The sequence below is a fragment of the Bos taurus genome, chromosome 6, assembly GCF_002263795.3.
Source record: "Bos taurus isolate L1 Dominette 01449 registration number 42190680 breed Hereford chromosome 6, ARS-UCD2.0, whole genome shotgun sequence".
Lineage (NCBI taxonomy): Eukaryota > Metazoa > Chordata > Mammalia > Artiodactyla > Bovidae > Bos > Bos taurus.
In genome coordinates, this window is record NC_037333.1 from 101,778,157 (window position 1) to 101,792,128 (window position 13,972).

The 13,972-nt window shown below is 43.0% G+C and overlaps 1 protein-coding gene across 4 annotated transcripts; it reads right to left on the bottom strand.

Annotated features, from left to right (window-relative positions):
- Positions 1–3,362: 3,362 nt before the first annotated feature.
- Positions 3,363–10,464, bottom strand: C6H4orf36 (chromosome 6 C4orf36 homolog). Of its 4 annotated transcripts, none has more exons than XM_059887799.1 (4): positions 10,356–10,464; positions 8,793–8,930; positions 3,728–3,882; positions 3,363–3,496 (listed from the first exon to the last, which is right to left on the bottom strand). In XM_059887799.1, exons 2-4 carry the CDS (start codon positions 8,855–8,857, stop codon positions 3,363–3,365), a joined length of 354 nt encoding a protein of 117 aa, XP_059743782.1. In that variant the 5' UTR covers positions 8,858–8,930; positions 10,356–10,464. The 4 variants fall into 4 exon arrangements, with proteins under 4 accessions (XP_059743782.1, XP_024849388.1, XP_024849387.1 ...); XM_024993620.2 differs by lacking the exon at positions 10,356–10,464 and adding an exon at positions 9,733–9,843; XM_024993619.2 differs by lacking the exon at positions 10,356–10,464 and adding an exon at positions 9,047–9,540.
- Positions 10,465–13,972: the final 3,508 nt, after the last annotated feature.

Here is a 13,972-nt window from a genome sequence, read left to right on the forward strand (position 1 = left end):
CCAAAGTCAGACTCAAACCAAAGAAAGTAATGAAAACCACTAGACCATTCAGGTATGACCTAAATCAAATCCCTTACAATTATACAGTGGAAGTGACAAATATATTCAAGGGATTAGATTTGATAGACAGAATGCCTGAAGAACTATGGACAGAGGTTCATGACATTGTACAGGAGGCGGTGATCAAGACCATCCCCAAGAAAAAGAAATGGAAAAAGGCAAAATGGTTGTCTGAGGAGGCCTTACAAATAGCTGAGAAATGAAGAGAAGTGAAAGGCAAAGGAGAAAAGGAAAGATATAAGCATCTGAATACAGAGTTCCAAAGAATAGCAAGGAGAGAGATAAGAAAGCCTTCCTAAGTGATCAATGCAAAGAAATGGAAAAAAAAAAAACAATAGACTGGGAAAGACTAGAGATCTCTTCAAGAAAATTAGAGATACCAGGAAAACATTTCATGCAAAGATGGTCACAATAAAGGACAGAAATGGTACAGATCTAACGGAAGCAGAAGATACTACAAAGAGGTGGCAAGAATACCCAGAACTATACAAAAAAGATCTCAATGACCCAGATAACAATGATAGTGTGATCACTCACCTAGAGCCAGACATCCTGGAATGTGAAATCAAGTGGGCCTTAGGAAGCATCACTACAAACAAAGCTAGTGGAGGTGATGGAATTCCAGTTGAGCTATTTCAAATCCTAAAAGATGATGCTGTGAAAGTGAGGCACTCAACATGCCAGCAAATTTGGAAAACTCAGCAATGGCCACAGGACTGGAAAAGGTCAGTTTTCATTCAAATCCCAAAGAAAGGCAATGCCAAAGGATGTTCAAACTACTGCACAATTGCACTCATCTCACACGCTAGCAAAGTAATGCTCAAAATTCTCCAAGCAAGTCTTCAACAGTACATGAATCAAGAACTTCCAATGGTCAAGCTGGATTTAGGAAAGGCAGAGGATCCAGAGATCAAATTGCCAACATCTGTTGGATCATAGAAACAGTAAGAGAGTTATAGAAAAACATCTACTTCTGCTTCACTGACTATGCCAAAGCCTTTGACTGTGTGGATCATAACAAACTGTGAAAAATTCTTAAAGAGATGGCAATACCAGACCATGTGACCTGCCTCCTGAGAAATCTGTATGCAGGTCAAGAAGCAACAGTTAGAACTAGACATGGAACAACACACTGGTTCCAAATTGGGAAAGGAGTACGTCAAGGCTGCATATTGTCACCCTACTTATCTAACTTATATGCAGAGTACACCATGAGAAATGCTGGGCTGGATGAAGCACAAGCTGGAATCAAGATTGCCAGCAGAAATATCAATAACCTCAGATATGCAGATGACACCACCCTTATGGCAGAAAGTGAAGAAGAACTAAAGAGTCTCTTGATGAAAGTGAAAGAGAAGAGTGAAAAAGCTGGCTTAAAAGCCAACATTTAAAAAACTAAGATCATGGCATCAGGTCTGATCATTTCATGGCAAATAGATGGGGAAACAGTGGAAATAGTGACAGACTTTCTTCTCTTGGGCTCCAAAATCACTGCAGATGGTGACTGCAGCCATGAAATTAAAAGACGCTTGCTCCTTGGAAGAAAAACTATGACCAACCTAGACAGCATATTAAAAAGCAGAGACATTACTTTGCCAACAAAGGTCCATCTACTCAAAGCTATGGTTTTTCCAGTAGTCATGTATGGATATGAAACATGGACCATAAAGAAAGCAGAGCGCCAAAGAATTGATGCTTTTGAACTGTGATGTTGGAGAAGACTCTTGAGAGTCCCTTGGACTGCAAGGAGATCAAACCAGTCAATCCTAAAGGAAATCAGTCCTGAATGTTCGTTGGAAGGACTGATGTTGAAGTTGAAGCTCCAATACTTTGGCCACTGATGCGAAGAACTGACTCACTGGAAGACCCTGATGCTGTGAAAGACTGATGGCAGGAGGAGAAGGGGACCACAGAGGATGAGATGGTTGGATGGCATCACCGACTTGATGGACATGAGTTTGAGCAAGCTCTGGGAGTTGGTGATAGACAGGAAAGACTGGCATGCTGCTGTCCATGGGGTTGCAAAGAGTAGGACACGACTGAGTGACTAGACTAAAGTCAGTTGCTAAATACTGCACACATTGTTTGTGGTTGGTGAGTTGCTAAGTCGTGTCTAAGTCATTCACAACCCCATGAACTGTAGCCCACCAGGCTCCTCTGTCCATGCCATTTCCCGGTAAGAATACTGGAGTGGGTGATATACCCAACCCAGGGATCAAACCAAGGTCTCCTGCATTGGCAGGAAGTTTCTCTACTGCTGAGCCACCTGAGAAGCCTACAATAAACACTTAATTGTGCTTAAATATAGCCTTCATATTCAAGTGTACTTTACTGGATTCAAATTCTAGGAAAACTGGTTCATGCAAATCCAATTCTTTCCAGTTAGTCAATTCCCCATTCTCCAACCACTCTGTACAAGTGAGTTTTCCTCACAGATGCTGTCTTTGTATTTTCATGTCATTTTCACATATGCATGCGTTCCACATGCTCCAGAGGGCATCCCAGAGAGACAGTATGAAAATAGGCAAAAGGAAAAAGATGACTTTTTAGAGAACAAAAACTTTAAACTTGCCACTTTACAGTTCCACATGAGAGGGACTTCCCTGGTGGTCCAGTGGCCAGGACTCCATGCTCCATTCAATGCAGGGGGGGCCACGTTTGACCCCTGGTCGGGGAATTATTAATAGATCCCACATGCCACAACTAAAAGATCCCACGTGCTGCAACTAAGACCTGGTACAATCAATAAATACTTTTTAAAAAATAAAGTGCCACATGAGAATAATAAATGATGTTTCATTGAAAACTGGAAACTAGGTTACTAAAATGAAACCCACAATTTTTCTCTAATAACATTTTTTACATTTAAAAAATAATTTGTCTCTCTCCTTTTTTGGCACCTCCTTGGGGGTCTCAAAGATGAAAATTCAAAATATTCTTCAAAATAATGTCTCTTGGGGGCAGGGGGCAATGCTTCTGACAAGAAGCTTCCCTTTACCTTGGTGCAATTTTGCAAAAATCAAAATGAATAGCACAAGTGACTCAATGCCAGCAACATTTTCATCTACTTACAGTGCTGTTGTCTGTGATATAACGGTACAAATAGGTGGCTGGAACACAGATCTTTGAGAGCTGTCAGCTAAGAGCTGTCGGCTAAGAGCTGTCCGATAACCCACAGGAGCTGGCTCACCCACCAGGGGGCATTCAGATGTCTGCATCCGACTGCACACAGGGAAAGGTCAGTCCTTCATCCTCTTTGCATGCAAAACCCACAGAGAACAGATTCAACTATGAGATGACAGTCATTTAGGTGGAAGAGGTCTTCTCAAACCAACTGGCCTTTCCCTTAGGGAAAACTGAATTTTCTTAGCTGCATTTTCCTGACATTTCAGGTTATTCAAGCGCTTCATTTCATACTCCCTTTCACACTGGATGGCTGAAAAATAAAATACACAAAGCAATCCAACTGACATTTTTTACCAGGCATAGTTTAGTCCAAGATGAATATTTATCACACAGAAAAATCCACATTCGTGCAAACTAAACAAGAAGACAGAGCTACACAGAAGGGAGCATGGGTGTGAATGAGCCGATTTAAACACATGTCTAATAATCAAAATAACACACAAAACTTAAAATTTATTAAAGTAGTTCCTACAGAACTTACATTCTGCTGAAGGGAGCAGACCATCCTTAATGGTTTTACATTTTCTGAGGTGTACACAGCTACCAAATGCAATTTCTTCCAAGAAAGGCAACTTGATGTTCGCTAGTTTCGTGTACCACGTCTTTGTGAGTAGTGCAAGTTCCCAGGGTTCCTGTCTGGGGCAAAAATTAACTCATTCAATAAACATTTATTGACATTGATGACAGGATATAGATAAGACATTTGCGTTCTCAGTTCCATTTCCCACTAGAGATTTTGGTTTGCAGAGGAGTATTCAGGATTTTCCAGAGTTGCAAATCTAGCCAGGAGAAGGGAGCCTTAAATCAACATGTTATAATCTTTCAATGTAGAAATATTAATATATTGAAAAATAACCATAAATTATAATGATAGGAACTTTCGCTCAAAAAACAGCCTCCATGGAGTCAATCCAATCTTTCCATGTCTTTAAAGAGGATGTAGTTAAAAACTGTAAGCTCCAAGTCTTTCTTGGTTAATCAAAAATACGATCACATTAGGGAAGGAACAAAGGGAATATAATGATTATGGTGCTTGGCACACAGTAAAGCTTTGAGTGTGTGATCTGACTTTTTTTTAATTTTTTAGAAATATTTATTTATTTGGCTGTGCTGGATCTTAGTTGCAGCATGCAAACTCTTAGTTTTGGCATGTGGGATCTAGTTTTTGGACCAGAAATCAAACCCATACCCCCTGCATCGGGAGCATGGAGTCTTAGCCACTGGACCACCAGGGAAGTCCATGATCTGATTTTAATCTTTACAACACCATGGAGGTAAGACAAGGGAACAAAGACTCAGAAGTTAACTGAGAACCAGAGCTGAGATGTAACCCAAGTGTATTTAGAAGTATCAACAGAATCCTTAGAAAACAGGAGAAAGGAATGAAATCCCAAACTACAGTATTTAAAAATAATCACAATGAAATTTTAATGGATTGTTTTATGTATCCTACTTTGGAAGTTTTAAGTATCAGCTATGTTTCTCAGTTATAGTCAATGTGAACTCATATGTATGAGGAAAGGGGAAAGACCTGCTTTGGTATAGGTAGGCGAAATGAGCTTACTACATACATGCCATCTGTCTTCCTCCTCTAGCTTCCTTGTTATTTTATCGTCTAACCTTAAGGAGTGACTTGAAGTCTACAATTATTATAAATGCACTTGAACAAATACACAAAGATGTATTTACAAGAATCCTCAGTGAAACATTGCTTATCCAAAAAACCTCACAAAACAGTCTTAATGTCTACAAAGAAGAGCCTGACTAAACTGTAGTACACATATGTAATGAAAGAATGAGGTTTATCCTTACCTATGGATTTGGAAAGATGAGCAATCAAACAGTTAATGTTTTCTAGCACCTACTACATGCTGTTGCTGCTGCTAAGTCACTTCAGTCATGTCCGACTCTGTGTGACCCCATAGACGGCAGCCCACCAGGCTCCCCGTCCCTGGGATTCTCCAGGCAAGAACACTGGAGTGGGTTGCCATTTCCTTCTCCCATGCATGAAAGTGAAAAGTGAAAGTGAAGTTGCTCAGTCCTATCCGACTCCTAGCGACCCCATGGACTGCCGCCTACCAGGCCCCTCCGTCCATGGGATTTTCCAGGCAAGAGTACTGGAGTGGGGTGCCATTGCCTTCTCCCCTACTACATGCTAGATACTCTTTTAATCAGTTTACAGGTGCTATTATGCTTATTTTATAGGTTGGGAAGCAGGAGCAGAGAAAAATTTACTCAACGTCACAAGGCTTGGGTTTGAAATTTTAATGCATGTACAAATATATCTATGTATACATATATAGGAGTGTATATATACATATATGTATGCACACATGCATAATACAGGTTTATATAAATGATGTGAATACAGTTCAGACACTGATGGCATTATGGACTAAAAGAACAAAAGTGTTCTAAAACCTAAGACGTAAATGTCTAAAATCTACAATTTACTCAAGATCACAAGGCTTGAGTTTGAAATTTCAACTCGGAAAATCAGATTCTATAATCTATGCTCTTAACCACTAAGCTACACAAGATAAAGTAGGGGAGGGAGCAAAGTTCAATATAATCCCCCATGTGCAAAAACGTGTGTGTGTACACACATGTGTATGTATGTGCATCAGATACAAGAGACAGAAATTGTAGGAAAACATAAAACATTTTACCTGAGTGGGACTGGGCAGGTAGTATAGGGATAAGATATGAGAGATAACATTTTTATTTTACTTTAAAAGCATTTGAAAATAAAAATGTTAAATGGTTTTGATCTTCTAAAATTGCTTAACCAAAAAAACCCCAAAGTGAAAGACTGCCTGAGCAAATGAAAGAATCTGCCTGTAATACAGGAGGACCCCAGTTCGATTCCTAGGTCAGGAAGATCCCCTGGAGAAGGGATAGGCTACCCACTCCAATATTCTTGGGCCTCCCTGGTGGCTCAGATGGTAAAGAATTGGTGTATAATGCAGGAGACCTGGGTTCGATCCCCGGGTTGGGAAGATCCCCTGGAGGAGGGCATGGCAACCCACTCCAGTATTCTTGCCTGGAGAATCCCCAAGGACAGAGTTGCTGGGGAGGCTACAATCCATGGGGTCACAGAGTCAGACATGACTAAGTGACAAAGAATACCAGTCTGTTCCTCTTAATTTAGCTGCTGTTATAAACAGGATGATATCAAATACTGTCCTGTGAGATTGACAGAGAAGACACTGGTTTTGCAGATATTATTCATGATATAAAATGCTATATAGCCAAAACCACAGAATCAGTGCTTTAAATCATTCTCAGGAATGATTTAAATCATATACAGGAATCATTTACAGGAATATCTTGTTATAAAAATTATGCTTGCAACAATGACTATAGTGGTTATTTGCCTATAGTTCAAGGTCTAAAGTCATACTGAACTAACAGAACTAAGCAGAGTACAATAATGAGTTTTCCCATAACTCTGGTTTTATAACCCCATGGGATGTATCCATTTCCTTCTTAGAATATTGTCCAAAAGTAAAGTTCAATTCACTCACAATGATAAATATATCTAGATTGCGGCTGCTGCTGCTGCTGCTGCTAAGTCACTTCAGTCGTGTCCGACTCTGTGCTACCCCATAGACGGCAGCCCAACAGGCTCCCCCGTCCCTGAGATTCTCCAGGCAAGAACGCTGGAGTGGGTTGCCATTTTCTTCTCCAATGCGTGAAAGTGAAAAGTGAAAGTGAAGTCGCTCAGTCGTGCCTGACTCTTAGCGACCCGGTGGACTGCAGCCCACCAGGCTCCTCCATCCATGGGATTTTCCAAGGCAAGAGTACTGGAGTGGGGTGCCATTGCCTTCTCCGATAGATTGCGGCAGAGACGTTAAAAAACAAGTTCAAAAATTTAAAACAAGGTAGCACAACAGTCAGAGAAGGTAATGGCACCCCACTCCAGTACTCTTGCCTGGAAAATCCCATGGATGGAGGAGCCTGGTGGGCTGCAGTCCACGGGGTCTCGAAAAGTTGGACACGACTGAGTGACCTCACTTTCACTTTTCACTTTCATGCATTGGAGAAGGAAATGGCAACCCACTCCAGTGTTCTTGCCTGGAGAATCCCAGGGACGGGGGAGCCTGGTGGGCTGCCGTCTATGGGGTCGCACAGAGTCAGACATGACTGAAGCGACTCAGCAGCAGCAGCAGCAGCACAACAGTATTACAGAGTGAAACTCTCATGTAGTAGCAACCCATGTTCACTATGGGTTTACTATTATTTCAGACAACATACAAGTACCTTACCTACATTACTTCATTTGTATTCCATACCATGTGGGTCCGTACTGATCTGTTCATTTCACAGATGTGGAAGCCAAGGCACAGAGAAGCTAAGTAATTTACTCAAGGCAGCATGGGCAGCCAGGGGCAGAGCCAGGCTTTGAGCCCTGGTTTTCTTGGTAGGGCTTTTGTTTTTTTTTTTTTTTGAACAGAGTTCCTTTTGCTAACAATGGGTCCTTGTTAGTTATCCATTTTAAACACAGCAGTGTATACACGAAGTATTTCCTAAAGTTCTTAACTATCCCTTAGTTAAGATAGTTAAGATAGTTCTTAACTATCCCTCCTCAACTCCCCCACCCCAGCAACCATAAGTTCATTTTCTAAGTCTGTGAGTCTCTGTTTTGTAAGTAAGTTTATTTCTTTTTAGATTCCATGTATAAGGACAGTCATACACATCTCTCCTTCTCTGTCTGACTTACTTCACTCAGCATGACACTCTCTAGGGCCATCCATGTTGTTGCAAACGGCATTATTTCATTCTTTTTAATGGCTGAGTATATATGGACCACATCTTCTTTATCCATTCCTCTTTCAATGGATATTTAGATTGTTTCCATGTCTTGGCTATTGTAAACAGTGCTGCAGTGCACGTATCCTTTCAGATCATGTTTTTCTCCGGATATATGCCCAGGAGTCAGACTGCAGGATCATATGGTAGTCCTATTTTTAGTTTTTTTATGGAACCTCCATACTGTTCTCCACAGTGACTGTACCAATTTACATTTCCAGAGCCCCAGTCTTCTTGATTGGAAAGCCCATATTGTCCATTTACTACCCTCCAAATACACAGGATGCAAAACTGACTCTGTACCAGTTAATCAAGTGTTCTGTTAAGATGTATCAGACACCAAGGCATTTTAAGTTAGATTTACACTATCTAAAGAGGTATTTTAAGGTTGTTGTCAGTAGTAGAAAATGTTGCTTTGGAGTAAGAAAACTCATACTTCAGTCCTTGTCACTCCCTTGTACTACATGACTGAGGGACTTTGATCATATTACCAAATTTTAGTCTTCTCATTTGAAATTTGTTTTGTTGTAAAAAACCAAGTAAGAATAGTTAACAATCCTTATAAAAGCATTTTCCTTTTTTAAAAAAAAATCAGTATTCAGGCACCAGAAAATGCCTCATACAGTCCAGTATCTCACGGGGAACATAAGGATGTCCAGTATTTTTATTTTAACAAGGACGCTTCCCCCCAACCCCAACCCTGAGTCAGTGCTTACCTGATAAAAACTACTTACACTTTATAACAATTGCACCGCAAAAGCTTTTCTACTCCATTCTTTCTTTGCAAGCCATAAGCCATGGTGAATTATTACAGTCCAATTTCCTAACACAGGTGCCTGATGTAATGACTCAGATATTCTTGTTCATTTTACCTGAAATGATTGCAACACACCTAATTAAGATAAAATATTTCACTTGACTATTTTAATATCCAAATAATAAAAAGATCCAGAAAAAAAAAATGTCTGAATCTAAGAACCTCCCTCACCGATGTTCATGAACTGAACCTCTATTCTCTTCTATTTTCCACGAACTCATTTTATCACTTCTTGCCACGTTAGGAGAAAATGCCAGCTAAACAGCATCAGCATTCTGGCCTCGTATTCTGTCCTTGCCTAAAGCCTGCCAAATGGGCTCAAAAAACCTCAACACCAAAATGTGTCTCAAACGTGACAATGTTAAGCCACAAAGCACGGGCTGGCACCGGGACTTTCCGTCCTCCATCCGCGAGCCCTTTTAAAGAATGCAGACCTTCCTCCCAGGTTTTCCCTTTTGCAAAAATCTGCGCTTAAAATGTGACCCACTTCATGTACCACTCCCATGCCTCCTCCCGCTCAGGCTTCGGGATGGGTGTCCTCCCGCTGGATGCGCAGATCCCGGGAGGACCCGGATCCTCCCGAGCCCGGGGTGGGGAGGAGAGATGAAGAGGGGAGGGAAGTGGGGATGAAGAGGAGGGAAGAAGAGGAGAGACGGTAAGAGGGAAGGAAGATTGCGGGGAGAGGGCAGGGCCGGCCCTCCTTGCGCCTTGCCCACCCACGCCTAGCTCCGCCCCTCCTCCCACCCACGCCTAGCTCCGCCCCTCCTCCCACTCACGCCACACACTGGGCGGGAGCGGCCACTCCGCCCAAGCCTCGCGAGACTAGTGCCCGCGAGAGGACGCTGGCGCCCGATTACCTTCGCTGGGGTGTGGGAGGGTCTCGGGGCCCCCATGGGTCGAGGGCCGAGCGCGCGCCCATCTAGTCGCCCATGGCCGCGCGCACAGGCCTTCTTCCTGCTCGCGCCTGGAGGTGCGGGCGGCCCTGCGTCAGGCCAGAGCCTCCATAAAGGGCTTTGTGGTGAGGGCCACGCGCACGAGAGGTCCCGTTGGGGTCCGGGGCTCGGTGTCCCACAGCCGACGGCCGGCTGACGCTTGACGGAACCAAGCCCACAGCTTGTAAGCTAGGCCTTTACCTGAAGACGACGCTTCTGACAGCGAAGGGGTTGAGTGCAGCGACCTGGGGGACTTGGTTTGGGGGCAGCACTTAGAGAAACGCGCTGGGTTCTGACGTGTGGACGTGCGTGAGTCTCCTGCGTGCCCTGAGGGCGCGGAACTGCGTTAGTTCCCGCACGCCTCACGCGTCAGGGCCGCTTCAAACAGTGATGTTCCAGACATCTGATGAGCGTTAAGGGCAAAGTAGGCTTGCGAAAACGTGGTCTGATGGACACGTTTCTGAAGTCCTTACAGGGTGGTGACTCAGGACGAATCTATATTACTATGTCAGATGGTCACCGCTTAACGTCAAACGGAAATAGTTTACCTCTATTTTGCGCGCAGGTTTTGGAGTCAGAACTGGGTTAGATTCCTAGTTCCGCCACTTTTAAGTTGATCACTTTTAAAGTTAATCTTGCTTACGTAAGTTTTCTAAGCCGCAATTTCTTTCACCTGTAAAACAAGTATAATATTCTATATCTTACAGGGTTGTTGTGATGATCAAAGGTCGAGTCTAAATTCTCTGCCAGAGGGTAAATGCCCAATTACCTAATTTTGAGCCTATTAACAACTTGATGGGATGGGCGAGGGATTAGCATTCCAGTTGTAAAGAAGTGGATTGAACTAAGATTGAAGGACTGCCTAGGGTCCGGTAGCTAAGTGAGTTTCAGGGCCAACTTTTGAAGCTAAGGGCTTCCCCTGTGGCTCAGCTGGTAAAGAGTCCGCCTGCAATGGGGGAGACCTGGGTTCGACCCCTGGGTTGGGAAGATTCCCCTGGAGAAGGGAAAGGCTACCCACTCCAGTATTCTGGCCTGGAGAATCCCATGGACTGTATAACCCATGGGGTCGCAGAGTCGGACATGACTGAGCGACTTTCACTTTGAAGCCAAACCCAGTACCCTTTTCCCTTTGACAAGCTACTTCTGATACTGTGTTAAGTCCTGTCCGACTCTCTGGGACCCTGTGGACTGTAGACCGTGGGGCTCCTCTGTCCATGGGATTCTCCAGGCAGTAATACTGAAGTAGATTGCCATGCCATGCTCCAGGAGATCTTCCCGACCCAGGAATGGAACCAGCATCTCTTAAATCTCCTTCATTGGCAGGCGGGTTCTTTATCACTAGGACCACCTGGGAAGCCCACTTCTGGTACTAGCTCCTGCCTTAATTAGAACAGGCCGGTAGGGTTGACACACTGGTAGGACCACGTTGTTAACTAAGGTCACACCCAGATGGAGCAGGGATAGACTACCTTAGAGTTGAAGTGGCCATGGTTTCTTGGCCTGTATTCTTTTTATAGATGAACAAATCAAGATGCAGGAAGAGGATGTGGTCATATTGAGAGAGATCAGACTGTGATTTCTCCATATGGGAACCCCCATTTTTTTAAATTTAAATTTATTTTAATTGGAGGCTAATTACTTTATTGTATTGGTTTTGCCGTACATCAACATGAATCCCATTTCTTTTTTATATGTATATATTGCTGACAATTGTAGTTATTTTCTGTGTGACTCACTTTGAACAAACGCGGTGGAAGTTAGAGCATGGCTTCTGAAACCAGGTCATAAAAGCTGTCGTGGCTTCCTTCTTGTGGTCTCTCTTGGATCACTAACCCTGGAAGAGGTCGGCTGCATGTTGGAAGAATGCCCAAGCCAACTTACTGAGAAATTCATATGCGGTGGGATGAAGGCCTCTAGCCAACAACTGGTGAGGAGCTGAGGCCTCTTGACACCAACCATGTGACTGAACCATTTTGGGAGCAGGTCCTCCAAGGCTCAGGCTGGCCTTCAGATGACTGTAGCCTCAGATCATGTCTTCACTGAAATTTCATGGGAGAGCCTAAGCCAGAACCACTTCACTAAGTCACTTCAAGATTCCTGGCCCTCAGAAAAAAATGAGATAATAAATCATCATTTTAAGCCACCAATCTTACAGATACCTGTTACCGAGCAATAGATAACTAATGTACCATTAAGTGTCTTGATGTAGAAGGAATATTTTGCAAAGAGGAAAATAGCCATATTTTTACAATTGAGGTTAATGATTTAATTTAAATGAACAGTAAAACACATTATGCTTTACTGACATTTACTGGGCAGCTGGTATTGTTAAATCTCTTTAGGACACCCAGTGGTGGTCCAGTTGCTAAGTCTTATTGGACTCTTGGGACCTCATGGATTGTAGCCCACCAGGCTCCTCTGTCCATGGAATTTTCCAGGCAAGAATACTGGAGTGGGTTGCCGTTTCCTTCTCCAGGGGATCTTTCCGACCCAGGGATCAAAGCTGGGTCTCCTGCATTGTAGGCAGATTATTTAAGGGAAGCCCTAGGACCACTATAGATCTTTAAAAACTGTCAACACAGAAAATACACTTGAAACTTGAACAACATGGGTTTGAACTGTGCATATCCACTTACATGTGGATTTTTTTCAGTAATAAGTACTACATGATCCAAGGATGAATAAATCTGTGAATACAGAGGAAACACAGGTATGGAGGGCCAACTGTAAGTTATAGTCAGATATTTGACTGTGTGGGGATCAGTGCCCCTGACCCCTGCATTGTTCAAGGGTCAACAGTATATAGTAACCACCACTCCCTATGTGTATTTATAAACAAAAATAACACTAGATCCTATAGAATGTGAAATGATATTCAATAAGATCTGGTTCTATGCCCACCCCATAATCACTATTTCAGTGTTTTCTTTTGCAATATCAAGTTATTTCTAAATATTTCTCTCTCCCTATCCATCTTTCTCTTCCCCTCTCTTTCCTTCTTCCCTCCCTCCTCCCTTCCTTCCTCTTCTCTCTCTAACTCTATATAACCGCTCCCCCTATTTTTCTGATGCCCTACACACACCTTCCTACTTGATAAGCCTTCACTAATTTCAACTCCTCCAGAAAGTTGTCTTTCATTTAAATTGGTTAAGGGAGCATTGCCGCCATCTAGTGATAAAATACAAGGAGGGCTGCAATGGAGACATAATCCTAACAGGGACTTCCATGGTGGTGCAGTGGTTAAGACTCTGCATTTCCAGTGCAGAGGGCACAGGGTTCATTCCCTGGTTGGGGAACTAAGATCTCACTTGGCATGGCTGGAAAAAAAAAAACACAAAAACATTATTGATATGATAACATTGACTATGCTTTGGTTACTGTTCTAGGTACTTCATATGTGCGTGCGTGCATGCAAAGTCGCTTCAATCAGGTCTGACTCTTTGCAACACTATGGACTGTAGCCCACCAGGCTCCTCTGTCCATGGGATTCTCCAGGCAAGAATACTGGCGTGGATTGCCATGCCCTCCTCTAGGGGATCATTCCAACCCAGGGATCAAACCGAAGTCTCTAAGTCTCCTGCATTGGCAGACAGGTTCTTTACCACTAGCGCCACCTGGGAAGCACCAGGTACTTCATATGCATTGTTTCATTTAATTATCACAAAAGATGCTGTCGTTTAGTGATGTGATTTTCCAGTTATTGAGAAGAAAAAACAGGTACCTCAAGCAGGTCACAGGGTTTGACCCAAGACTATCTGATTCTGGTTTTCTGCTCTCTACCACACTATACATTCTCCCAAGATTGTAATTAGAGCAAGGCTTCCCTGGTGGCTCAGACAGTAAAGAATCTGCCTGCAATGCAGGAGACCTGGGTTCAATTGCTAGTCTGGAAGACCCCCTGGAGAAGGGAATGGCTACCCACTCCAGTATTCTTGCCTGGGAAATCCCATAGACAGAGGAGCCTCATGGGGGACTACAGCCCATGGGGTTGCAAAGAATCAGACACAACTGAGTGACTAACGCTTTAGCGTGTATACTTGTAAATATTTTTGCAACTGCCCTTTTCAAAGACAGTTAATTTTTCATCATATATAGAGTATATATATATATATATATATATCCCTGCTACTTTGAAGGAGCAATGTTTTGTTTCTTTTAACTTAAT

What these genes read in the sequence shown, in the direction of transcription:
- C6H4orf36 (XM_059887799.1), bottom strand. Translation starts at nt 8,857, where the DNA reads ATGGCTTATGGCTTGCAAAGAAAGAATGGAGTAGAAAAGCTTTTGCGG. An exon ending in CGGTGCAATTGTTATAAAGT is followed by an intron (nt 3,883 to 8,792) that starts GTAAGTAGTTTT and finishes TTTTTGCCCCAG; the next exon opens with ACAGGAACCCTGGGAACTTG. An exon ending in TCTGCTCCCTTCAGCAGAAT is followed by an intron (nt 3,497 to 3,727) that starts GTAAGTTCTGTA and finishes TTTATTTTTCAG; the next exon opens with CCATCCAGTGTGAAAGGGAG.